The sequence below is a fragment of the Mus pahari genome, chromosome 14, assembly GCF_900095145.1.
Source record: "Mus pahari chromosome 14, PAHARI_EIJ_v1.1, whole genome shotgun sequence".
In the NCBI taxonomy this organism is placed as follows: Eukaryota; Metazoa; Chordata; class Mammalia; order Rodentia; family Muridae; genus Mus; species Mus pahari.
In genome coordinates this window covers 52,521,104-52,545,416 of record NC_034603.1, presented here as the reverse complement: position 1 = coordinate 52,545,416, position 24,313 = coordinate 52,521,104, and the positions used below count along the sequence as shown (strand labels likewise).

The 24,313-nt window shown below is 42.1% G+C and overlaps 3 protein-coding genes across 13 annotated transcripts in view; 2 read left to right on the top strand and 1 right to left on the bottom strand.

The window, feature by feature from the left end:
- Myo19 (myosin XIX) overlaps positions 1 to 1,861 on the bottom strand; it is a 29,175-nt gene extending 27,314 nt beyond the window's left edge. For 2 of the 3 annotated variants that reach the window (XR_003845152.1, XM_029546305.1), the window contains exon 1: positions 1,513 to 1,665. The gene's annotated coding sequence lies outside the window, so the exon portion shown is untranslated. Of the gene's footprint in view, positions 1 to 1,512 lie in introns of all 3 variants that reach the window. The other variant, XM_021211842.2, reaches the window with a different exon arrangement.
- Positions 1,743 to 5,659, top strand: Pigw (phosphatidylinositol glycan anchor biosynthesis class W). Of its 5 annotated transcripts, none has more exons than XM_021211844.1 (2): positions 1,743 to 1,800; positions 3,483 to 5,659. In XM_021211844.1, exon 2 carries the CDS (start codon positions 3,495 to 3,497, stop codon positions 5,004 to 5,006), a length of 1,512 nt encoding a protein of 503 aa, XP_021067503.1. In that variant the 5' UTR covers positions 1,743 to 1,800; positions 3,483 to 3,494; the 3' UTR covers positions 5,007 to 5,659. The 5 variants fall into 5 exon arrangements, with proteins under 5 accessions (XP_021067503.1, XP_021067504.1, XP_029402172.1 ...); XM_021211845.2 differs by lacking the exon at positions 1,743 to 1,800 and adding an exon at positions 1,812 to 2,309; XM_029546312.1 differs by lacking the exon at positions 1,743 to 1,800 and adding an exon at positions 1,904 to 1,973 and having other exon boundaries at positions 3,483 to 5,574.
- A 5,552-nt stretch (positions 5,660 to 11,211) lies between these two features.
- Positions 11,212 to 24,313, top strand: part of Ggnbp2 (gametogenetin binding protein 2) — a 37,149-nt gene continuing 24,047 nt past the window's right edge. For 2 of the 5 annotated variants that reach the window (XM_021212458.2, XM_029546307.1), the window contains exons 1-5: positions 11,213 to 11,399; positions 11,920 to 12,112; positions 20,059 to 20,139; positions 21,693 to 21,946; positions 23,922 to 24,020. In XM_021212458.2, coding sequence (XP_021068117.1) covers positions 12,020 to 12,112; positions 20,059 to 20,139; positions 21,693 to 21,946; positions 23,922 to 24,020 — 527 coding nt within the window. In that variant the 5' untranslated portion in view covers positions 11,213 to 11,399; positions 11,920 to 12,019. Of the gene's footprint in view, positions 11,400 to 11,834; positions 12,113 to 20,058; positions 20,140 to 21,692; positions 21,947 to 23,921; positions 24,021 to 24,313 lie in introns of those variants that run through there. The other 3 variants (XM_021212459.2, XM_029546309.1, XM_029546310.1) reach the window with 2 other exon arrangements.

Below are 24,313 nucleotides of genomic sequence, written 5' to 3'. Positions count from 1 at the left end.
AGTGAAGTCAAGGTTTGAAAGCACAGTACAAGTCTGAGTATCATATCATTGTGCAGGAACATTAGCATTATGCATGGAACGGATGGTCCATTTGGAGACATTAAACAGGTAGGGAAAGCCCACTGCCCAACAGACGATTGCGACAGGTGGCATGTGCCTGTAATCCCAACACACAAGAGGCTGAGGCAGGAGGATCTCAGAGTTTGAGTCCCGTCTGGGCTACACTGTAAGTAAGACCTTGTCTCAAACAAACAAGGTGAGACCAGGAGAGATGAAAGTATTTGAGAGTACCTGTATGAGGACAGCATCTGAAAATGGTGAGCTTCGGTCAGACTTGAGAGTGTCCCGGGCTCCCATCCCTGCCTAGCAATGAGGGGTGAGGATGAGGGACATCTATAATGGACTGATGAATTAATCCGGATGCAGACTTTTTGAAGCTCTGAACACACCTAGTCTCTAAAGAAGCAGGGCCAGGGATGTCCATGAAAGAGGGAGAGGGAAAAGTCAAGAAGAAAAGGGAATCAGGGCTGAGCTAGACAATATCACTGTGTACACTGTACCCCATCACCCACGGGTCTCTGGGGACTCAACTGGAAGCTTATTTTGAGAGGGAGGCCAGTCAGGAGACTACAACAGAGCATAAGTTAGAATCCAAAGCTCACAACCCTCTTAGAATGTATTACAGGAGCTAAGCCTCATTTTTATACAACTGCCAATGGTATAACACCATACCACAAAGCGCAAAATTATGGCTCTTATGGGCGAGACCTGCGAGAGAGCTTAGTAAATGCTGTGTTATTACTTTGCAGCGTCAGCTCCTGGTTGAAGTCAAATCAGATCAGAGCAGTTTTCTCCAGTTCTCCTGCTGCCTCCTCTCCGTGGTTACCACCAAGAATTTCTGGAAAGGGTGTGACCACAGTAGGCAGAGGAGAGTAATGAGTATGTGAAGGACCGACCAAGTCAAGGCAAGTGGTAACCAGACTGCCACCCCCTCCGCCTCTGCTTCGGATTTCTTTTTGTAAGAAGTACAGAAGAGGGCTATAAGGAAAAGAGCTGGGTCCTGGGGGTGGGGGGCTCAGCCTGCTTTGCTCCAGATTCCTGGAGGGATCCAGCACTTCCAGCACTGGCAGCGTGCCCAAGGTACCCAGGGCCGGGATACCACTCCGGAAACACCTGGTACTGAGAGAACGCGTCCTTTCTGGGAAGGTGGCTATGACCCTAGTCAAGGGCGCAGTTTCCTTATGTCTCTCCCGCCGTCCCTGGGTAGGACAAGGAAAGAGACGTCCAGCCTCGGTCAGTCAGAAACACCCTGAAAAGTGACCGTGAAGGTCCTTGCCCTGGGCAAAAGCCACGAGCTGTGTGCTACCTCCTCCTGGGTCATAAGAGGGTAAAAAGAGAAAAGCTGAATTAGAAAGTGAGACGCCTCCTTCTGTTTTAGCTGAGCGACTCACTGCCCTCCCTACCTCCTCAGGCGGCGAGGGATTTTGGATCTAAGCGGAGAGTAGCACTCACCGGTCCCACGGCCCGGGCGCCCAGCGTGTAGTCCCGGCCCAGGCTGATTGGAAGGGCGGGTGGGTAGGGTTTGGCAGCGGGAAGAGCCCGTGGAGGAGAGAGAGAGAGTGCGCGGGAGAGGCCAGGAAACAAAGCCGGGAGCTCCGGGCCGCCTGGCTGAGCGCAGCAGCCACGGCTCGATGCCCGGAGCCCGCCGGCTCCTCCCCAGGGGCGGGGCGCGCACATGCGGCGCGGGACGCACGTGGCCCGTCCCAGGCCGCCGGCTCCGGCTAGCGGGCTACTCGGGAGGTGAGGTCTACTGAGTCTGGGGTGGGGTGTGGCGAATCCGTGGCCTCCCGAGTTCTGGGTGGGAAAGAGCGGTTCCCGAGAGCCCTTGCGCTGCTCTGCTGCCGGTCGCGGTGCCCGAGGCTGACGCGGGCTCCGGGGACCCTCTACCTGACTCGCCTCGCCCAGGGTCGGAGGTGAGACGCCCCTCCCACGGACCCGCGGTACGGCTAGGTCTGGAGAGCATCCGGACCATCCCAGCCCAAGACCCCGAAGGGCGTGGGGAGTTCGGCAGGGTGGGGACTGTCGCCATCCCGGGCGGGGACGCGCGGAATCTGCGGTCCCGGAAGAACAGGCTGCGCCGCGACGTCCGGAAGCGCGGCTCGCGAGGCGGAAGCGGAGGGTGCCCGCAGGTTGCGGTGGGAGCCTGTTCTCTCAACACGCTGGAGACCCTCAGTCGTGGGCAGGGCGTGGTTGTGGCGAGGTCTGCCAGGAAAAAGACTTAAAAGGCCAAAAGAGCAGGGCCACTGACGGTGAGGTGCTGATATAGGGTCTCGCCTTCAGGGACATCAGTTCACATCTGACCGTCGGATGTGTTCTCTCACGGTACAACTTTTCAGACATTAAAATGACAGGTTTTAGGTGGCATAAAAAGAAGCCACTGGCGCTGGTATGCACTATGCATCCATTCTGTCCACCTACATCTTAATCTGAAAATATGGCTGTGTGCAAAACAGGAAAAGAGCAACCCCGGGCTCATGCATTCTTCTTTATATACCCAGTGTTGGAAACCAAGGGCACCCTAACTCTAAAATACATTTACAACTTCTCTCTCTCCCTGAAGTTCCCCCCCAACACTTTTTTTTTTTTTTAGACTTACGTATACAGTGTTCTGCCTGCGTGCCATCGTTATAGATGGTTGTAAGCCACCATGTGGTTGCTGGGAACTGAACTCAGGACCTCTGGAAGGGCAGCCAGTGGTTGCACATGCCTTTAGGCATTGCAGGGGTTGGGGGAGGGCAGGTGGATCTCTGTGAGTTCAAGGCCAGACTGATCTACATACTAAGTTTCACATAGACACTGTCAAACCCCATAAAACAAACAAACAGCTAGGCAGTGATGCTTTTAATACCAGCACACTAGACAGAGGCCTGATTTCGAGGCCAGCCTGGTCTACAAAACAAGTTCCAGGACAGCCAGGGCTACACAGAGAAACCCTGTCTCAAGGAAAAAAACAAAAAACCAAAAAAACCCGCGGTTGTCTGGGAGCTAAGCAAGTTTTATTTTGAATTTGCCTTATATTGAAGATAAAACTGTGTACTAGAAATGTCATACTTTTCTCTTAATGTGTCAATATTGACTTCTTCCTATAATCTTAGGTTCTAGGAGAGTCAGAACAGTTCTGCCCCTGAATTGAAACCAGTGGGCTTGAAGTTCTTTTCTGCCCACATGTGTGTGTGTATATATGAAGGTGTCTGATACCTAGAAACTATAGTTACAGACAGGTGTGAGCTTTCATATGGGTGCTGGGAATTCATCCTGTGTCTTCTGGAAGGGCAGCCAGTGCTCTTAACCGCTCAGTCATCTCTCCAGCCCTTAAACTTTTGTTTAAACAAGAAATATGTAAATTCGTTAGGCATACAGGTATTTACTGACTTCACAACAATGCTGTGTTCCTCAAATCCATTCTTTTCTTGTTTTCACAGGAAGGAAAAAAAATGTCTCAAAAGCAGCTGAAGGAAGCCTTTGTCAGTAACCTCAGTGGGACCAGTGTGCTGGAAGTGACCCAGGGCCTGTGCTTTCCTGCCTTCTGTATCCTGTGTAGAGGCCTTTGGATCATTTTCTCACAGCATGTATGCTCTTTCTCGAACACCTGGAGCACAGGATTCCTCATGGACTTTGTTGTCTTGATAGTCCCCCTAGTGATCACTCTGACTGTATTGTCTTCCTTTATCCTCCTCGAGAATCTCACTGTGATTGTCTGGGGGGCATGGCTGTTGTATCAGATATACCACAGGAGGACTTGCTGTGCCAAAGTGCCTGTCCAGAAAGTCTTTGCAAACTTCTTGAAAATCAGCCTAGAATCAGAGCACAATCCCGCCATCACCTGTTACCGTGTCATTAACAGTGTATTTACTTCTATTGCCATTTTGGCCGTGGATTTCCCACTTTTCCCTAGAAGATTTGCCAAAACTGAACTTTATGGGACAGGAGCAATGGATTTTGGAGTAGGTGGCTTTATTTTTGGGGCTGCAATGGTTTGTCCAGAAGTTAGAAGGAAATATATAGAAGGGTCTAGATTTAACTACCTTAGAAAGACACTCTATTCTGTCTGGCCATTAGTCTTCTTAGGGATGGGACGGTTGGTCATTATAAAGTCCATAGACTACCAGGAACATTCTACCGAGTACGGCATTCACTGGAACTTTTTCTTTACCATCATAGTTGTGAAATTAATAACATCACTGCTTTTGATTATTTTTCCTTTAAATAAGTCATGGATTGTGGCTGCCAGCATTACTGTGGCCTACCAGCTAGCCCTGGACTATACTCCACTCAAGAGGATAATTTTGTATGGCACTGATGGCAATGGCACAAGGGTTGGCTTCTTAAATGCTAACCGAGAGGGAATAATTTCCACTTTGGGGTATGTGACAATACACATGGCTGGTGTGCAAACGGGATTGTATGTGCTTAAGGGAAGAGCACATGTCAGAGACTGGATAAAAGCTACTTGTTGGGTTTTCTCATTAGCTGTTGGCTTCTTCATTTTTCTTCATATAGTGCAAGTAAACATAGAAGCAGTATCTCGAAGAATGGCCAATTTAGCCTTTTGTCTGTGGGTGGTTGCTTCCAGTCTGATGCTGCTTAGTTGTCTGTTACTGAGTGGTATAATTTTGAGTTTTGCCCAATTTCTAATTAAAGGGGCTTTAGTTCCATGTTCTTGGAAACTTATACAGTCTCCTACTACACATAAAAACCATTCTGAATCTCTAATCTTTGAAGCTGAAAAAAACCAACCCAGTCTTTGTTTGATCACAGCTCTGAACAGAAACCAGCTGTTTTTTTTCTTACTGTCAAATGTAACAACTGGTCTGATTAACCTGACAATGGATACATTACACACTGGTGCCCTAGGGACCTTAGTTGTGCTCAGTATTTATATGTTTACCAACTGTTTAGTTATATATGTACTTGATTTACAAGGTAAAACCATAAAGTTTTGGTGATGAGCGGGTAAAAAATATGTATTTGAATAGCATTTTAGTGGAGAAGAATAAGAGGGGAGGAAATGTGTTCTTAGCAATCTAGTTTTAATCATACTTTATTATGAAGTTTCAGTCCCCTATGACAGAAATTAAACTTTGCCTTTTTTAAAGGAAGATTTATGGATGTTTAATACATATCAACATTATGTAAAATAAGCCAACAGATGTGGCACAAAGCTTTAGTCCCAGAACATGGGAGGAAGAGGCAGACAGATCTCTGTGAGTTGGAAGCCAGCCTGGTCTGCATGTAAGTTTCAGGACACCCAAAGCTATGTACAGAGACCCTGAGGGGAACAAAAAGAAGCAAAAATCTTGTTACTTATTGGAACTTAGAAAACTCCAGTATTTTAAAGAACTTGTTCATAGATTTTGCTTGGCCTGAAGCTCATAGTTGTACTCCTACCTCAGGTTCAATGCTGGGATTTCAGGCATGCGCCACCACACCCACTTGTTGATAGTTTTGACACTGGAAGATAAATGGCGGCAATTTTTACTTATATCTTTATGGCACTGTATTTGTGGTGGTTTATATGAATATGTAATTATGTGATTATAATGTTTGTGTTATATGTTTACATTAAGATATGAATTATTTAAAATTTTTATGTGTATGCATATTTTGTCTGCATGTATGTCTGTGCATCATGTGTGCAGTGCCTACAGAAGTCAGAAGAGGGGGGTTGAATACCCTGAGACTAGAATTACAAATGATTGTGAGCTGCCATGTGGGTGCTAAGAACTGAACCTGGGTCCTCTGGAATATCAGCAAGTAAGTGCTCTTAATCACGCATTTTTTTTTTCAGTTCCTTTTTTTTTGTTTGTTTGTTTTTTGTTTTGTTTTTTTGAGACAGGGTTTCTCTGTGTAGCCCTGGCTGTCCTGGAACTCACTTTGTGGACCAGGCTGACCTTGAACTCAGAAATCCACCTGCCTCTGCCCCCCAAGTGCTGGGATTAAAGGCGTGCGCCACAACCGCCCAGCTTTTCTTTTCTTTTAGTTGGGAATCTCACTATATATTCCTGACTTGCCTGGAATTTCAAGTTGGCCTCAAATTCAGAGATCTGCCATCCTTTGTCTCCTGAATGCTGGGATCAAAAGCATGTACTACCATGCTCAGCAGATTGTGGATTTTTCAATTTATCTTTAAAAAAAATTTTTTGTATTAGATGTATTCATTTTTTATTTATGTATATTTTGTGTATGTGTATATTTTGTGTATGTATATGTGTGTATTTACACACACACACACACATATATATATATATATGCATCAGAGGCATGCTAGGTATGTGAAAAGGTTAGTTGAGCATTTGTTCTGATGGAGTCATGGATGGTTGTAAACAACAATGTAAGTACTGGTCCTGAGTCCTTTTCAAGAGCAACAAGTGCTCTTAACTGATTGAGCCATCTCTCCTGTTCCTTCAATACCTCTTTCATACTGAACTTTTCTCTTTTAATAAAGTATAAGAATAAGAAGCAAATGTTTAAAATCAGATACATTTCAAGCCAGCAAACAGTTAAATGCGATCAATGATTGAGTTCAATGATGTTGTTTATATATATATAATAATCAAAACAAGTTTTTTCAGGTACCTGACACATTTTACTTTTTTTCTCAAAGACAAACTTTTCTTCCTTTTTTTTTTTTTTTTTAAGATTTATGTATTATTATATCTAAGTACACTGTAACTGTCTTTGGATGCACCAGATGAGGGCGTCATATCTCATTATGGATGGTTGTGAGCCACCATGTGGTTNACCAGATGAGGGCGTCATATCTCATTATGGATGGTTGTGAGCCACCATGTGGTTGCTGGGATTTGAACTCAGGACCTTTGGAAGAACAGTCAGTGTTCTTAACCACTGAGCCATCTCTCCAGCCCAAAGACAAACTTTTGATACATGATCTTATTATGTGATCCATACTGACTTTAAACTCTCCCTGCAGCTAAAACCAGGCTCTGAATTTATGATTATCCAGCTTCAGTTTCTCAAGTGCTGGGATTTTAAGTGTGTCACCTCAGCCCAGCTATACAAGTTTTAAGATTGATTCTTTGTTGCTTTCTCTGTGCTATGGATACAGTAATAAAGCACACCTAGGTTTGCAACCTGTCTAGCTGCTGCTAGAGTTCAACGCTAGCCTGGGCTACATAGACCCTGTCACAAAATAAAAAGATAAAACAAATTTTAGTATATTAGAGCTTGCAGTCTAGTGAGGGGAAACATTAAACGAATATAAAAAATTAAGTCATAGGATTGTTACAGATGAGAAACAGAACCAATCCAGGAAGAAATAAAAGTTTTCTCCATAGATGGGCATTTTTGAGGCTGATGGATGGTACATATATCTGGGAAATGAGGGTAGAAGGGTAGATGGCAGAGAATAGTCAGTGTGTGATGAATCTGTCAGCAAAAGTAAGCTGGGAGGGAATCTGGGTAACTCAAAAAAGTGTGGGCTATAAGCTGGAGAAATAGGAAGGGACTAGATTAGGTGGCCTCAACCATGGGAAAGAGAATCAAGAAAATCAGAAAGATGAAAGTCCTAAGTCTAATAGAACTGATTACGTTAAGGCTTAATAGTCACTGAGAACTGGAATAATTTAAAAACTTGAAGCAGATCTTTGAACCAGCTGTTAAGTCTCAAGATTTAAAAATCCCAAGATCTTTAGTTTCACATCTTTGTAGCCTAGGCTGGTCTGGAACTATGTAGTCTAGGCTGTCCCCAAACTCATAGAGATCCATCTGCTCCCATGTGCTGGAATTGATGGTGGATGCCACCTTGGCCAATGTATATCTTTTAAAGCAGGCTAATACTGGCCAGATGTCCTGACACAGACCTGTAATCCTAGGATTTGGAAGATGGAAGGAGGATGATTTGGAGTTAAAGGCCAGTCTCATCTCCATAGTGAGTTTGAGGCCAGGCTAGATGTGTGGAGTGAGGGTGGGGTGTGGATAAGAATCAATGAAAATTTGCTTTTCTGATACCAAGTACACATCAGAAATAGCTGCTAATCAGGGTGTTTAATTTGGTGTTTATTGGCAATCTAAATTAATTGTGTAGTTTAGCGGAGGTGGAGCCTCCTGATACAGGTTTACTATTCTAAACATTGTCTTCATATTATAGATTATATGTTTTGTGGTCCTGTGAATCAGAACTTCAAGTGTGCTGGGTAAGCATTGTACTGAGCCATACCCCTAACTCTCAAAATGTATTTTTTATTTAAAGATTTATTTATTTTATGTATATAAGTACACTGTAGCTTTCTTCAGATACACCAGAAGAAGGCATCCAATGCCATTACAGATAGTTGTGAGCCACCATGTGGTTGCTGGGAATAAAACTCAGGACCTCTGGAAGAGCAGTCAGTGCTCTTTAACTGCCGAGCTCTCAAAAATATATATATTTAATGTAAATATACTAATTATTAAATGTGTTTTGTTTACTTCAATTTCTTAACTTGGTGGCTAATTTAACCTTAAACTTGATGGCTAATTTAGTGTTACTATGACTTTGTATTTGCTGACTACAATTACATCAGATTTTATTTTCAATTAAAGACTTGAAATTTAATCAATAAGATTATAGTATGTAAATTTAGCAGGACTAGGAAAGGTGATAGATTTTTCTGCTGTGTCACACACTGTACTAGTACCTCACAGTTTATCTGTTGGAGCAGCCAGAAGGCAGAGTGGCTTAACTAGTACATTCATTTAGAGAAAGTAGTTATCTTATGACTTAATGCAGGTCTCATTTAGTGTGTTGCTTTTTGTTAATAACTGCCTTTTTTTTTCTTTTTTTGAGATGGGCTGTCACTATATAGGACAGGTTGGCTTGGAACTCACTGAGATCTACCTGCCTCTGCCTCTGGTGTTGGGTATGAACCATATCAGGCACTTTTCTTACTTAATATTATGGTATTTACATACTTATTTTTGTGATGCTGGGTACTGAGCCTTGGCTTAGAGCCTGCTAGACCAAGTGTTCTACCACTATACCCTCAGCCCTCCATACCTTTCTAGTCTCACTAAGTTTATATCTTTGATAATTATCGGTGATAACTGAAAAGGACAAAATGTACAATGTTTTTCCCCTCTTCCAATTCCTAATGACCTAGAGAAAAGCTAATGAATTCATAAAATCAGAATTAATAGGCAAAACTCATTCTGACTAGATTGCTTTTCAGGAGAGAAAGATCCCAATTGATTTACTGAGCTCTAATGTGTTAGGTATAGGTGCCAGGAATATAAACAGATGAGACAAAATTCCTGCATTTAAGGAGCTTACATTTTAATTTATGTTTATTAAAAAGAATACGTAATATGTTTACTTAATTCCTATTTTGAGAAAGGGTCTAATCTGGTCTTGAATTTATGGTAAACTCCCTGCCTTGGCCTCTCCAAATGCTGGGATTACAGGCAGGTATGTGCTACTATACTGGGCTTGTGTTTCTTTTTGTTTCTTTTTTAAAGATCTATTTTATTTATATGAGTACATTGCAGCTGTTTCAGACCAGAAGAGGGCATCAGATCCCATTACAGATGATTGTGAGCCACTATGTGTTTGCTGGGAATTGAACTCAGGACCTCCGGAAGAGCAGTCAATGCTCTTAACCACTGAGCCAGCTTTCCAGTCCATGTTTCTATTTTTAACTGATAGACTCATACTGTCAGATCAAGAAAAGGAAAATCCAACTTACAGATTTTCAGATGTACTAATTTAAATAACATTATGCCAGTGATTTTACTGCCCTATCAAATACAGCCATTATAGTGAAAACAGAAGGTATTTTAGCTTGTCAACTGCCATTTTCTTCATAGCTTGATTCTTTCCTAGTACCTGGTGTGTATTTAATAGCGAAAATTAAAGTTAGTAGCTATCTATGTATTGGCTCAATATTTGTTACCAAGCATAACCTAAAATTCAAATAATCAAAGTAGGTACATGGATTGTAGTAGTTGTAAACATAAAACACAAGATTCTCTAAAAATGTCCGCATTTGTACTATGTATTCTAACTTGTCAGAAGGTGCGTAAAAAACTGGATTTAAACTAAGGATCACACTGTTCTGCTTTTTGTATGGCCCAAAGACATATTTACTGGATAATCACACCTTTGGGAACACACAATGGTTCTTCCAGTTTATTATGTCACCTACTCTAACAATGACCACACAATGTCATAAGTCAACAAGTCTAAGGATGCACTATGGATTTTTTTTTTTTTTTGGTTGTGACTTGAAAGACTTGATGTGATCAAAATATTTTTAAAGGTCAGTAACAACAGCTTTAGCCTAATTTAACAGAAAATATTTGATCTGTCCTTAAGATCAGGTAGTTGTACAAGCAGCGAATGGATTTATTATTAAAACCATCAAGACGAAACATTTCCCATCTTTTTGGCTTTACAATGGACCTCCTTAGACTAGGACCTGAGAATGTGGCAGTGGTCAGAGAGCAGAGGAAACTGTCTTTACAGCAGCTCTGGTTCTCGGAAGATGGTCAGAGCGAAGCGCCTTTGGCTACTATCAGTACTTTGCCCAAGGGAGTCCCTTAAGTTAATATTAACTCAAGAAGTTCCTTTGGTCGGAAGCTACACATAGACTACAGTTCAATTTTCTGTCTATTGTAACAACAGATTCTGCGCATATTTTCCATCCTGTCAAGAGATCTTGCCGCAGTCCCCGTAAGGCGGCTGGCTGGCTCTGGGTGAGTCAGGGCAGCAGAGCCCTTTCCTCCAGTCTTTCAGGGGTGCAAGTCCGCATCTGTCCAACCTGGAAAACAAGGCCAAAGGTCTCTGCAGTGTCCCTTCTCCTAGACCTCGACGCGTCAGCTCCTCATCGCTCACCTAAGTCTTATCTGGGTCCCCCGGAGTGGGCTTTCCACCCCACCGGTCTCCAGAGAGCAGATCCCGGGTCGTCACGGGCCGGGACTCCGGCTGCTCCTGCTTGGCCTCCCCACTGGCCCTATTTCACGCTCGTTTTGGTAAATCCGGAGCACCACGCAGGTCAGCCGAGCGCGACAGCACAGGGGGTTCCCCCCACCCCTACACGCCGATTTCGAAAGTCGGGACACGAGCGAGGCGGTCGCGGTCTCGCGAGAAGAGGCTGGCCCCGCCTGGAGTTCGCGCCCCCCCCGGCCCCACCCTCCCCACGTCCCCCGCCCTCCCTCCCACACTCCCCGTGGCGCGAGCGGCTGACTGAGCCTGGAGAGGAAACGGCATTCGCAGCCGCGCTCCCGCCCAGGCCGGCCCTGACGCGGGCCTCGTCAGCCGGTAACGGGGAGCAGAGGTGGGGGTCAGGGAGGCGTCCGCGAAGTCCGTGAAGGTCAGAACCGAGAGCCCTCTCTCTCCGACCCGGGTGAGGACTGGGGTCTAAGCTCGCCCCCACCCCGAACTCTGCAGAGCCGAGGCGGGGTCGACCCCTCCCAGGGGCGGGGTGGCGCCCGGCAACTGCAGCCTAGGGGGGCCCCCCTGGGCGGGGCGCTCTGCCAGGGGAGAAGGGGTCAGCGGCGGGGGTGCGGGCATGGGCTGTGGAGCCGAGGCGGGCACGGGGTCCTGGAGCCCGGACTCCCGAGCCGGGCGGGGATGTCCCGGGGCCAGCAGGTCCTTTCCGTCTCTCCTTTGGACCCTGACTGGAGGCCAGCGGGGCGGTCGGGGGGGGGGGGGGGGGGGGGGGGGGGAGGGCAGGCGGCGCGAGGGGGCGGGTCCCGGCGCTGCGGGGCGCTGATTGGCTGAGCGCGTGTGGAATCGGGTGATGGGAAACGCAGCGCGGCTCTCCCGTCCTCTCTCGCTCCGCGCCCCCCCCCCACCCCTTTCACCCGTGGCGAATGTGCTGCGAGGTGGCGGGTGCTTACGCTCGCGGGGTTTGGCTGTTGCAGGCAGGAGCTGGGAGGAGGCGGCAGCGGCAGCGGCGGCGGCAGGAGCAGCGGCGGCAGCTGGGAGGAGGTGGTGACGGTGGCAACGGCAGCGTCGGGGACGATGGCGCGACTGGTGGCAGTGTGCAGGGACGGGGAGGAGGAGTTCCCCTTCGAGAGGAGGCAGATCCCCCTCTACATAGACGACACCCTGACGGTGAGCGAGCGGGGTGGCCGGGCTGGGCCGAGCCGGGCCCGCTGCTCCCCGGCCTGGCAGCTGTTTCCCCTCCCCCAGGCCGAGCGCTGCTCACTGGAGAAAGAGTATGTTGCAACTCCTAGGCGAGGCCGCCTGGCCGACGGGCCCCACGAACTCGCCTTTGCAGCGGGGCCCCTCGGTACCCTTGGCAGGCCCCGGATCCAGCGCCCCGAAGGCACTTCGAGGTGCCCTGCTCGGGGCTTCCTCCCTCTCCGAACCCTTGGCCTTTAGGCCTGCCTTTGAGACGCTGTTTGCCTAGGCACGCGCCGGGGAGAAGGGTTGAAGGAGCTGGGGCGTTTAGGGCCTGTCCTCTCCAGAAAGCACTTACCCTCCGGGAGGCTCAATTAGCTGAAAATGTGGCAGCTGCATTGTTACCTGTGTGTTTTCCGTTTGAACACTGTAGCTATCTCTACAGAAGCGTAATTACTGAGGGCAGAGTGACATTCTCTTGCACAGCGAAGATTCCACCTAAATGATTGGATTTCCTAATACGTCTTACATTGCCTAGTACATTATAATTCTTGAAATGGTTGTGTTAAGCCATGACTCTTCAAAATGGGCCTTCGTGGCATTTTTTTGGTTTACGAGTAGCCCAAGACCAAATTATTGACTGTGTAAAGTAGTATGAAGAACTGACTGCTCATTGTGGATAGAAAAGCACAAACGTGGGAAGATGGTTGCTTTAAGACTTGGTGTTGGCATACCTTTGCCGACCCTCTGCCCTGTGTTGTAGTACTGTTTCCTTTAAAAGGAAATGGCAGAAATTTGAGTTGGTTCTGAGCAGGAAGTGGATGCAGTTGCTTACCACAGTTAAATGAACCTTCTCCGAACAAGTTTTGAAATCTTCATTTTGATGCTGACGCTCCTGGATTTTACACTCGCCCATTGTGATCTGATGTAGATAAGTCTTCCAACCTTTGACTTTTTTCCACTCAAAAGGCAGATCAGTTATCTTCCTGAAAAAAAAAAGTGTAGATATGTACTGAAGGTTTTAACATTTTATGTAAAATGCAAGTCATTGTGGAGATGCCAGTCTGAGCCTTTCTTTTTGCCAGTCTCAATTAAGAGCTTCAGTACTTTTAAAAAATTAGGGGAGCTATTGACTGCTTCACTTCGATGGAACTTTGCAAGGGAAAGCATGCTTTAAAAAAGTAGTCTAATGATTTGAAATAAAGTAGAATTTATGTTAGAAATTACTTGTATGTGTTGGTTATGATTTCTTATTTTCTTGAATTTTAATTTTAATGGGCTTGTATTTAAAATAGTCAAAAAAAAAAAAAAAAGGCTAGAAACCAGTTAAATGATTCTTTCTCAGTATGACAGTGCTTGGTCATAGTTCATTTGTTATTACCTTCTGTCCCCTTCACCATAAAACCTTTAAAAACACAGTTTGATAACCTTTTTTGTGCAAGTGCATTTTTTCCCCCTTAATCCTGAGGTTTGGGTTAATTTTTTTTTAAAGATTTATTTATTTTATTTATATGAGTACATTGTAGCTGTCTTCAGACACACCAGAAGAGGGCATCAGATCCTATTACAGATGGTTGTGAGCCACCATGTGGTTGCTGGGATTTGAACTCAGGACCTTTGGAAGAGCAGTCAGTGCTCTTAACCGCTAAGCCATCTCTCCAGCCCCACCCTTTTTTTTTTTTAGTATATAATATAGAAACAGAAAGCCATTTTAAATTTTGTCTATTTACATATTTTAAGGTAATTTATACTCTCCTTTCACATAACCACCTTTAATGTGAATGTAGCACATTAGTCAATACTTCATAAAGCACTTTCAAGTGGACAGTATATTACATTCTTGATGTGTTTCCAGTTTTTTTCATAGATTAACTTACATTATGTTTTAGTGTCACCTGCTTTTGCCTTGTACTGGGTGTCTGGATTTTGCTTTTATTACAGATTCATTACAAAGACAATTTAAGCTTATTTAAATAACTTCAAATAATAGGTATAATTTTTCCTTGCTTAGGAATGACTTTTGGTCACTAAGGAATTAATTTTGTTAGTTTGTCTTGGAAACTTGTGAACTGTCATTGAATGCTGCTAATGAATGAGTATTATCGAAAATTCACATAAAGCTATGCTATATGTAGGGACACAAGCTTCTTTCAAGATCTTCTCTATCCCAGTTAAAGGGAGGGTGTAGAACAAAGCACCTGTTGGGAGGGAAGTGGGAAGAGGAAGCAGAGGTGTGTGCTGTGTAGTGGTCCATTGATATTTGATGGCAGTGTTTGCCTGAAGTTAACTTGGTTTGATCTTTGTTCCTTGGAACCAAAGGGGAACCTTGTGATCTTTGAGTAAATGGTTTTAGCAATCTTGTTTGCAGAAAAATGTTAGTCTAGTTCATTCTAGTTATCACTGCACATAGGCTGGGTTGGCATACACGGGAACATTTTATACTCGTGTGTGTGTGTGTGTGTGTGTGTGTGTGTGTGTGTGTGTGTGCGCGCGCGCGCACGCGCGCGCTCATGTACATATATGTAGATATATACATGTGTGTATTCATTTTATGTGTGTGTATGTAGGTGTGTATGCCTTAGCATATGTGTGGAAGATAGAGGACTGTTGATGGGGAGTTGGTAAGTTTTGGGATGGAAGACAGATTGTCAGGCTTTACAGTTAGCATCTTTACCACTAAGCCACCTCTCTGACCCTCTCTTTGAGGTCTCAAAGTCCTGGGCTAAAATGATCTTCCTATTTTAGCCTCTAACATGTTAGGTTTAAAGATGTATACCACTACTTTTTGTCATTTTTTAAATGTTTTTAATGGTTGTACAAATTGTATGATAATCCATAGTATCACCCTTCCATGAGATTCTGATTTCTCATTTTTTAATAACACCATAAGAATATGGATAATGCATTGAGTTATTATTATTTCCCCTAGGGCTTTTGGAAGTAGAATTACTGAAGGATAAGAACATTTTACAAGTTTCTTGGTTCATGTTGTTGAATTATTACATTTCTAGAAGATAACCCTTTTAATTCAAATTGATCCAAATGAACTGTAAACTAGGGTAACAAAATGGCTTAGTGGGTAAAGGCAGTTGCTGCCAAGTGTGATGATATACATTCATTCCTTGGGGTATAAATGGTAGAAAGAAAGAAATGGTTCCTGCACGTTGCCCTCTGACTTCTACACAAGCACCTCTGGCATGGATATGCCCGGCTCCAATAAGAATAATGAGTAGATTAGAAATTGATAGGAGTTCTGAAGTGTCTGAGCCTAAGAAGCAGGAAATGGTAATCCTAGGGGATTAGGAGTTTAGCATTTGCTACAAGTTTAGTATTTAGTGTTTCCTTTAAGCTCTTTAATATTTAACTTTTCCTAATATGTTAAACTTTCCTGATGCATGTTAGAAGTAGTTTTGTGAATAGTAATATAAAAGAGTAATACTAAAGTGACATTTTGATAAATACAAACTTAATCTTATTGATTAGAACTCGTGGAAGTGTTCTGAAACTTTTTTTTTTCTTTTTTGTGGTCTGGTAAAACTGGGGCAGATGCTTAAGAGTGAAAGTCAGTAATGGATGCAATAAACTTTACAAAGCAGTAATTGCTGCGCAATGACTTGTATTTTTGGACAGCTCTGGATGGGCATCCCCGTCATGCAGCTGAACGCTAATGACTCCTCTGTGAAACCACACCTCATGTGCTTTACAGGGCTGCCTTCCTTTAGGTAACTTAGACTCTAAGGTTAACTCAGGGAAGTGCTCTGAAAGAACGGAGGAAATAATGCTAGGGGTTCCTTTTCCTTCCCTTTTCTTACTGTTCTCTTAAACATTAAATGACATACACTAGTTGACTAGAAAACAATAAAATAAAAAGCTGTTATCCTAAATGTTTGAAAGGCAAGGATGAGGTAATTATTTAAGGCAAAGTATGTGTGGTTCAAGAAAAAATATAAAGAGGCCAATTCAGGAAGGATTTGATTTTAATAGTTATGCTAGTTGCTAAGATGACAACCTGTGTATTGTAAGATTGACACCTGTGTATTTGTTCTTTTTTCTTTCATTTGTATGCATATCATATGTATATGTTTTATTAGTGTTTGAACCCTATCTCTCCCACATGCTATGCAAATTATCTACTTCTGACTGAACGTCCTCATACCTTCAAAAAAAAAAAAGTTTTTATTTTTATGTGTGTGGTTGTTTTGCCTGCATGATGTGTATCTGTGCACCATGTGTGTGTCTGGTGCTCTTGGTCCAGTAAAGGGAGACTGAGCCCCTAGAACTGGAGTTACAGATGTTTGTGAGCCACCATGTGGATGCTGGGAATGAAGCCTGGGTCCTCTGGAAAGAGCAGCTCTTAACTGCTGAGCCATCTTTCCTGTGCGCCTCCCTCCCCTTTAAATTTTAAGATGTGCTTTCAATAAGGTGGTTAGGCTGGTTCCAAACCTTTTAAAAAGTGCATTTATTTATTTGTATGCATGTTTATGTGTATGAACATGTATACCCCACCCCCATTCACATATGTGTAGAGGTCAGAGGACAACTTGAGGGAGTTGTTCCTTTTCTTTTAACATGTGGGTCCCCAGGATTGAACTCTGGTCATCAGGTTTGGCAGCAAGCACTTTAACCTGCTGACCTTGCTGGCCCTGGCCTGAACTTGATCCTCTTTCTTCAGCCTCTCAAGTCACTGATTGCTCCCTAAAATTATTTTCCATCATTGTGCTTTGGTGCCTGAACACAGGATCGCTCATATTAGGCAAGTGCTGTACTCCCCACTATAAGGCCAACTTGACAGCTAAATTCCTTAGTCTCTTAAATCCTGTGAGGTGATTCTGAAAAACATGTGAATTTATGGAACATTTGTTGTTGTTTTGTTTTGTTTTGTTTCCCCCAGAAAACTGGAAGGTCAATCCTAATGCTTTGTTTGTGGTAGACAAGAGCCACATCTCTAGCCTGTGGGATTAAAAATTAACTATTTTTAGTCTTAGATTTTAGGACCAAAATTTGGTATGATGGTGTTTATGAGGTAGAAGCATAGGCAGTTTTTTATATGTAGCCCAGGCTAGCCTCAAACCCATGATTTTCCTGCCTCAACCTCCTGTGTGCTGGGATTACAAACATGTACTATCATGTCTAGTTTGGACCAAGGCTTCTAATATCAGGATTATTACTTTTAAATTTGCATAAGTTTGACTATAATAAATATAATGGACAATATATGTTATTAGATATTTTGCCTGTACATTAAAGTGATTCTCAAATTATTTATAGCTATAGCATTATATGAATGTCTTCAGTTTTACTTAGTAGTGTTAGTAAAGATATTAGAGTGCTTAGAACATACTTAGTATTGAAGCTACAGCAAATGTTGTTACCATTACCCATTGCAGGTAGTCAAGAGAAGATTGGCTGGGCAGCACTCAGGAGGCAGAGTCAGGTGCATTTTTGATTTCAAGGCCAGCCTGGTCTGAATAATGAGTTCCAGGACAGCCAGGGCTACACAAAAACCCTGTCTTCAAAAACAAAAAATGGGGGGTGGGGAGTGGAGGAGGAAGATAAAGGAGAAACAAGATACTGTGATTGATTAACTCAAAAATTGGAAGCTTTTAAGCAGTAAGATTGAGGCATTTTACTTATGCATATTGAAGGAGAAACTATAAACAATAGAAACTACTGAAGTGGAAGCATGTCTTACAAGGTGATAATTGGAAGTAGGGAGTACCAGCTCCTTGATAATAAGTAGTATGTGTGTGTTGTAATACACTAGGAAAAGAAAACCGCACACAGTAGCTCATGACTGTAATTGCAGCACTTGGGAGGATCAGGAGTTTGAGGCAACTCTTTTTTTTTTTTCTATAAGATAAGCTATAGCCGGGTGTGGTGGCGCATGCCTTTAATCCCAGCACTCGGGAGGCAGAGGCAGGCGGATTTGAGTTCGAGGCAGGCCTGGTCTACAAAGTGAGTTCCAGGACAGCCAGGGCTACATAGAGAAACCCTGTCTCGGGAAAAAAAAAAAAAAAGATAAGCTATATACTTGCAAAATTGTCTGTGCATTTTTGAGTCTGAAACTGGAGTCCTCTGGATGACCTTGAACTTCAGATCTTCTTGGTTTAAATGCTGAGATTATAGGTTTGTGCCTATATGCTCATGAAGATTTATGCAGTGTTGGAGATTGAACCCACAGCTCTGTACATGCTAGGCAAGCACATGTCTACTTTATACCCCCAGCCTGGAAAACATCTTTTTAAGGCAATATTCAATGAAGTGGAGTTTACTATTCTTGTTTTTGCCTCAGATGGCTCTCTTTAGACTTACTGAGTTTATAGGAATTTGAAGCCCTTGTTATCTGGAAATAGCTTGTTCTTGTATAGTATGTTTGATATTTTTTACATTGTTTTAGTTAAGACAGGTGTACACACGTATCTGTGCACAACTTGTGTGTCTGGTGCCCTCGGAGGTCAGAAGAGGGTATTGGATCCCCTGAAATTGGAGTTGCAGACAGTTGTGAGCTGCCATGTGGGGTGCTGGAACAGAATTCAGATCCTCTGTGAGAACTAGTTCTCATAAGTGCTGAGCCAATCTCTCCAGTCCTGTGTATATATTACTGTTTTGAAGGCATACATTTCCACCCATCTCTGAATTGTGATGCTTCCTACATCTTATAGTTAAGCTCTTTTCTTGGTCAATATCTAACTTTATGGATTGAAAAAGAAAAACCATCACATGGGTGTGTATGTGCCTGTGTGCCTGTAGGTGCATATGTGCACCCGAGTGTACTACCAGCAAAATCAGAGGCATTGAATCACCTTGGAGTTGGACTTGCCCTCCCTCCACTTCATGCATTTTAAAATCTGTAATGTCACAGATCAGTGAACCTACTAATTTACATTATCACACACTGAAGCCTCCTAAATTCCTCTGGTAGTGGTTTTTAATGCTGAATAAATACCTCAGTACTTCATTTTCCATCATATGTAGCACAGACCTTTCCTGAATGCTAGATACTAAGTTACATAAATGCTAGTTCTAAGTTACATGAATAGATATTTTGGGGGAGTTGGGAATTGAACCTGGAACCTTTGGTAGATTCATTAGTACTAGCTAGGCTAGTATTCTAGTGCCAAGCTATATCCCAGATCAAAATATGTATTAGTTTTCAAAAAAAATTTTTTTTGTTGGGGTGTGGAATGGGCCAGATGTCCCACAGTGAACATTAGAGGTTAAAAGACAATATGTAGAAATTTATTCTTTTCCTTTCACCATTTGGGTTCCAGGGCTCAAACTCAAATTATCATACTTGAGAGCAAACACCTTGATGGCCACTTGAGTCAGCTCACTGGGCACCAAATATATTTTAACAAAAGAAGTCTTACATTTCACAGTTGCAGGGAACTAACTCAAATTGATGTATCTAACTAAATATTATTGTCCACTACCAATTTAGAAAATACAACTTATTCTTACAACTGCTCTATGAAGTAGATACTAGAAATTATTGCTTAATCTTATTTTACAAATAAGGTAATAAACTAGCTAAATAACTTGCCCAGAGTCTCGACATAGCCTACTATGTCTAACTTTAGTGCCTTTGTTCCTAATGACCACACTATGTCTGTCTTTAGAAATGTATATACTTTTGGCCAGTGAGGCAGCTCAGCAGGTAAAGTACTGTGTCCACCAAAACTGGAAAACTGAATTTGATGCCCAAGGTCCATGTTGTAGAATGAAAATGCTGACTCCTGCAAGTTGTCCTCTAACCTCAGTGTGTGTGCATATGTCTGTGTGTGAAATTTTAAAATAGAAAAATTTGTACACTGACTATCAAAACCCCTTTTTGCAGGAGACAATCTAGCTTTATAGAGTTTCTGTCCTGATAGTTTATGCTGTAGAGTGTGTACAGAGAACCCAATGAGTGATTTCTGTTCTGTTTGCCTTTCAAGATGGTGATGGAATTTCCTGACAATGTTTTAAATCTTGATGGGCATCAGAATAATGGTGCACAACTAAAGCAGTTTATTCAGGTAATGGTTTTTAAATCATTGTTTTTATATGTCATGTATATGTATGTATTTAAACCATTTAATATTGCTATAACTTGTAATTTCATTTTGTTTGGTTTGTTTGAGAACAAATCTCACTGCAGTTCTGGCTGGCCTAGAACTCTATGTAGACTGGCTTTGCACTCAGAGAGACTCTGCCCCAAATGTTCTGGGATTCAAGATTTGTCCCACACATTAGCTGCTCCTGCTCCTGCTGCTTCTGCTTCTGCCTCTGCCCCTGCCGCTGCTGCTGCTGCTGCTGCTGCTCCTCCTCCTCCTTCCTCCTCTTCTCCCTCCTCCTTCTCTTCCTCCTCCTCCTCCTCCTTACCTAGGCTTTTGCCTAGGTATTAATAGTGCACTGAAGTTGATTTCATTTTTACTGTTGTAGTAAATATAGTTATGTACCTGATTTACAGATTACTTATGTGAAAGAATTGAGTTGTGTTCATGTTTTACAGGTCTAAAAGTCTTTGATTTTATCAGGTCATCTTTTCTAGTTTTTATAAAATAGGGTGTGCACTATTTTATTAACTTGTTGGGGGTAGGAAGCTGGAGAGATGGCTCAGCGGTTAAGAGCATCTCTCTGCTCTTCCAAAGATCCTGAGTTCAAATCAAAGCAACTACATGGTGCCTCACAACCATCTATAGTAATATCTGACGCCCTCTTCTGATGTGTCTAAAGACAGCTACAGTGTACTTACATATAATAAAATAAATAAATCTTAAAAAGAAAAAAAAAAAAGAACTTGATGGGGCCAGGAATGTCACTTGGTGCCAGAGTATTTTCCCAGCATGTGTTAGATCCTGAGTTTGATCCCCTGGACTATCTATCTATCTATCTATCCATCCATCCATCCATCCATATATACACAATATATATTTTGTAAATATATTTTAAGGTCAATCCTACAATATGAACTTCTTAATTTTTATTTATTTAAATATAAGATACTTTTTTTTTTTTTTTTTTTTTTTTGGTTTTTCGAGGCAGGGTTTCTCTGTAGCCCTGGCTGTCCTGGAACTCACTCTGTAAATCAGGCTGGACTCCAACTCAGAAATCCACCTGCCTCAGCCTACCAAGTGCTGGGATTAAAGGCATGTGCCACCACTGCCCGACTAGACATAAGATACTTTTTAAATACTCAAAAATACATGATTAAAATAATAGGAAATGAGTTGTTAGATTAAGAATTCTTTTTGCTTTTAAAGATCATTTTGAAAAGCTAATGGTAAAAATGTAGAAATTCTTGAATATTACCTTATTTTCTTACCTGTTTTTCTGGAAGTGTTACTTGTAGCATAACAGTTCCCTTCCTTAAGTAGAAGAGATTACTTATCAGGGTTTTGCCCATTTCTCTGTTGCTGTGGTTTCCATTCACTTTTCTTCCTTATCATAACCAGTAGGTTACATTCATGTACGCTAATTTATTAGTTATTCATTGCAGGCCTGGTTCTTTTCCAAAGATAGAAGCCAACAGTAATAAAAGAGTAGTTTTATGTCTTAAGGAATCTTCATTTTTCTTTCTTTCTTTCAGCGACACAGTATGCTTAAGCAACAAGATTTAAGTATTGCCATGGTGGTAACATCACGCGAAGTCTTGAGTGCACTTTCTCAGCTTGTCCCATGTGTTGGTTGTCGTCGAAGTGTGGAACGCCTCTTTTCTCAACTTGTAGAGTCTGGAAATCCTGCCCTTGAACCCCTGACAGTAGGGCCCAAGGGAGTACTATCTCTGACTCGGAGCTGCATGACTGATGCAAAAAAGCTTTATACATTATTTTATGTACATGGGTAAGCATAGCTAATTAAGAAAAATGCTTTAATTTTAAACAACTGGATAACAATAGGCCTTGCAATGAGGGGAAATCTCTATTTGGTTAGAGCAGAGGTAGAAGCTTCTACTTTCTGCTTTTATATGGAGAAAGGTTTAAAGTAAGCAAAAATAGTGTATTAAGTACAAGTTACAAAGAAAACAGTAAGATGGGTAACAGATTGAGTGGATTAAATTAATATGAAGGGTGTGATCTGGCAATGCCCTCATGATAAATGAATAAAGGGAGGGACCCTACATCTGTCTGGATAAAGGACCAAAAGGGATAGCAAGCATAAAGGGCAAGAGGCTATGTCTGGGGAATACAGGAGCATGTTGGCTAGAGCCAGCTGAGTAAAGAGAACAGTAATAAAAGATGAGGTCAGAAGAGTAATAAATATTCAGCTGTGGTAGTTATAGGTCATATGTGGTAGTGCCTTATAGGTCATGCTGAGGTTTGTACTCTTGAGTACACAGGAAGCTTTGGAGAGTTTTGAGAGATGAGCAACACAGTCTCACTTGAAATTTGACCTACAGTGACCTTTGTATTGAGAATACCATGAAGAGAGTACAAGGGTAGCTACAGAAATCAAGAAATAGGTTGTTCAGTGTTAAGTGGAGAAAGTGACATCAACTACAGGTGATAAAGATACTAAGAAATGATAAAATCCTGAAATATTTTGAGGACCCTGTAAATAGGATTTTTGTATAGATAGATAAGGGAGGGATAGCTTTAGTGATGGATTTGTGTTATAAAGTAGTATAGGCAGATCAAGGTACTTCTTATCAAGACTAATAGATCCCCAGGACCCACATGGTTTAAGGAAAGAACCAGCTCCCAAACACTCTCCTCTGGCCTCCACATGTGCTTAAACTCACCCACATACATGTATTCATACATGCATATATAAATGTAATTAAAAGTTTTTTAAATATAGCATGATTTCATTTTACTGAGATGGGCACAACTAGGTAGTAGTTTTTCAAAGTTCTATTGTATGTATTAAGTTTAAAATGTCAACTGGATATCCACAGTATGCTTGTGTCATTTACTGAGGTAGGAAAAGGGATTGAAAGACCAAACCCAGAGGTTCTTCTGTTTGGAGGTGGTAGAGACTTTCAATTTGACTGACTGACTTTCTTTCTTTCTTTCTTTCTTTCTTTCTTTCTTTCTTTCTTTCTTTCTTTCTTTCTTAATTCATTTTGAAGTTTAGGGAACTGATCTTAAGACTTCATGTATATTGGGCAAGTGCGATACCTCTGAACTACATAGCTTCAGCTTGAGGAGGAAGGCGGGGGGAGGAGGAAAGAAGGAAGCTTTAGAGCTTTTTAACATAATAACATAATCTGATATTCTGATTTAAAAGGATTACTCTTGCTAAGTGAAGCCTAGAATGTAAAAGTCAATGGGAAATTGTAGTTGACTAAACTAGAGGTTGGTGGGTTGGGCAAGAGATATAAGTGATAGGATTGTAGCTCTATATAAAGGTTATATAAGTTGATGTGCTTTGCTAATTGATTGGATGTAGGATGTATTTCTTTATCCGTGAGCCATCTTGCCAGTCCAACATTGTATATTCATATAAAATTTCTGTGGTTTATCTCTCAAGGGTAGTATGTATTTACATAACATATGAGGAAAGAAAGATGGGAGAAAGTCATGTAAACAATGTCTAAAATACCAGAGTGTCAGACACACTGGCAGCTACCAGATAAGAGTTGTATCTAGGGACAGAGGGCACTGAACAAAGTGGGTTTGTTTCAGCTGAACTGCCTAGGTATGGAGAGGGGAAATAATGTAGACCGCTCTGGGTATTTACTGTAAAGACATTCAGGATAGGTGATGTCTCTGTGATACTGTTAAATACTCCTTTTCAAAAAAAAGGCAGCTGATACACAAATTTCTAAAATTTGAAAGCAAAGTGACAAACCTTTAATGGTTTATTTTTTTACTAGGTCCAAACTAAATGATATGATAGATGCTATTCCAAAAAGTAAGAAGAACAAGAGATGTCAGTTACACTCTTTAGATACACACAAACCTAAACCTCTGGGGTAAGTAGAAATAAATGTTAAAAGGTTTCATCAATGTTAAGCTTATTAATGTTAGTCATATTTAGTGAAAAGGATAACGTTACTAGTTTTGTTAATTGGATTACATTCTGACTGATGTCAAAATAAGCATGTTCTTGGGTTTGTGGGTCTTTCTGCATTGAACTATATAAGGTCGCTCAGTTTTAAGTTTTTTTCCTTTATATTGCAGGGGATTAAGAATTCTGAGAAATTTATGTCACTAATTTTAAAGTTTTCAAAGTAGTAATATTTGATTTGTAACCATCATGTTTAAA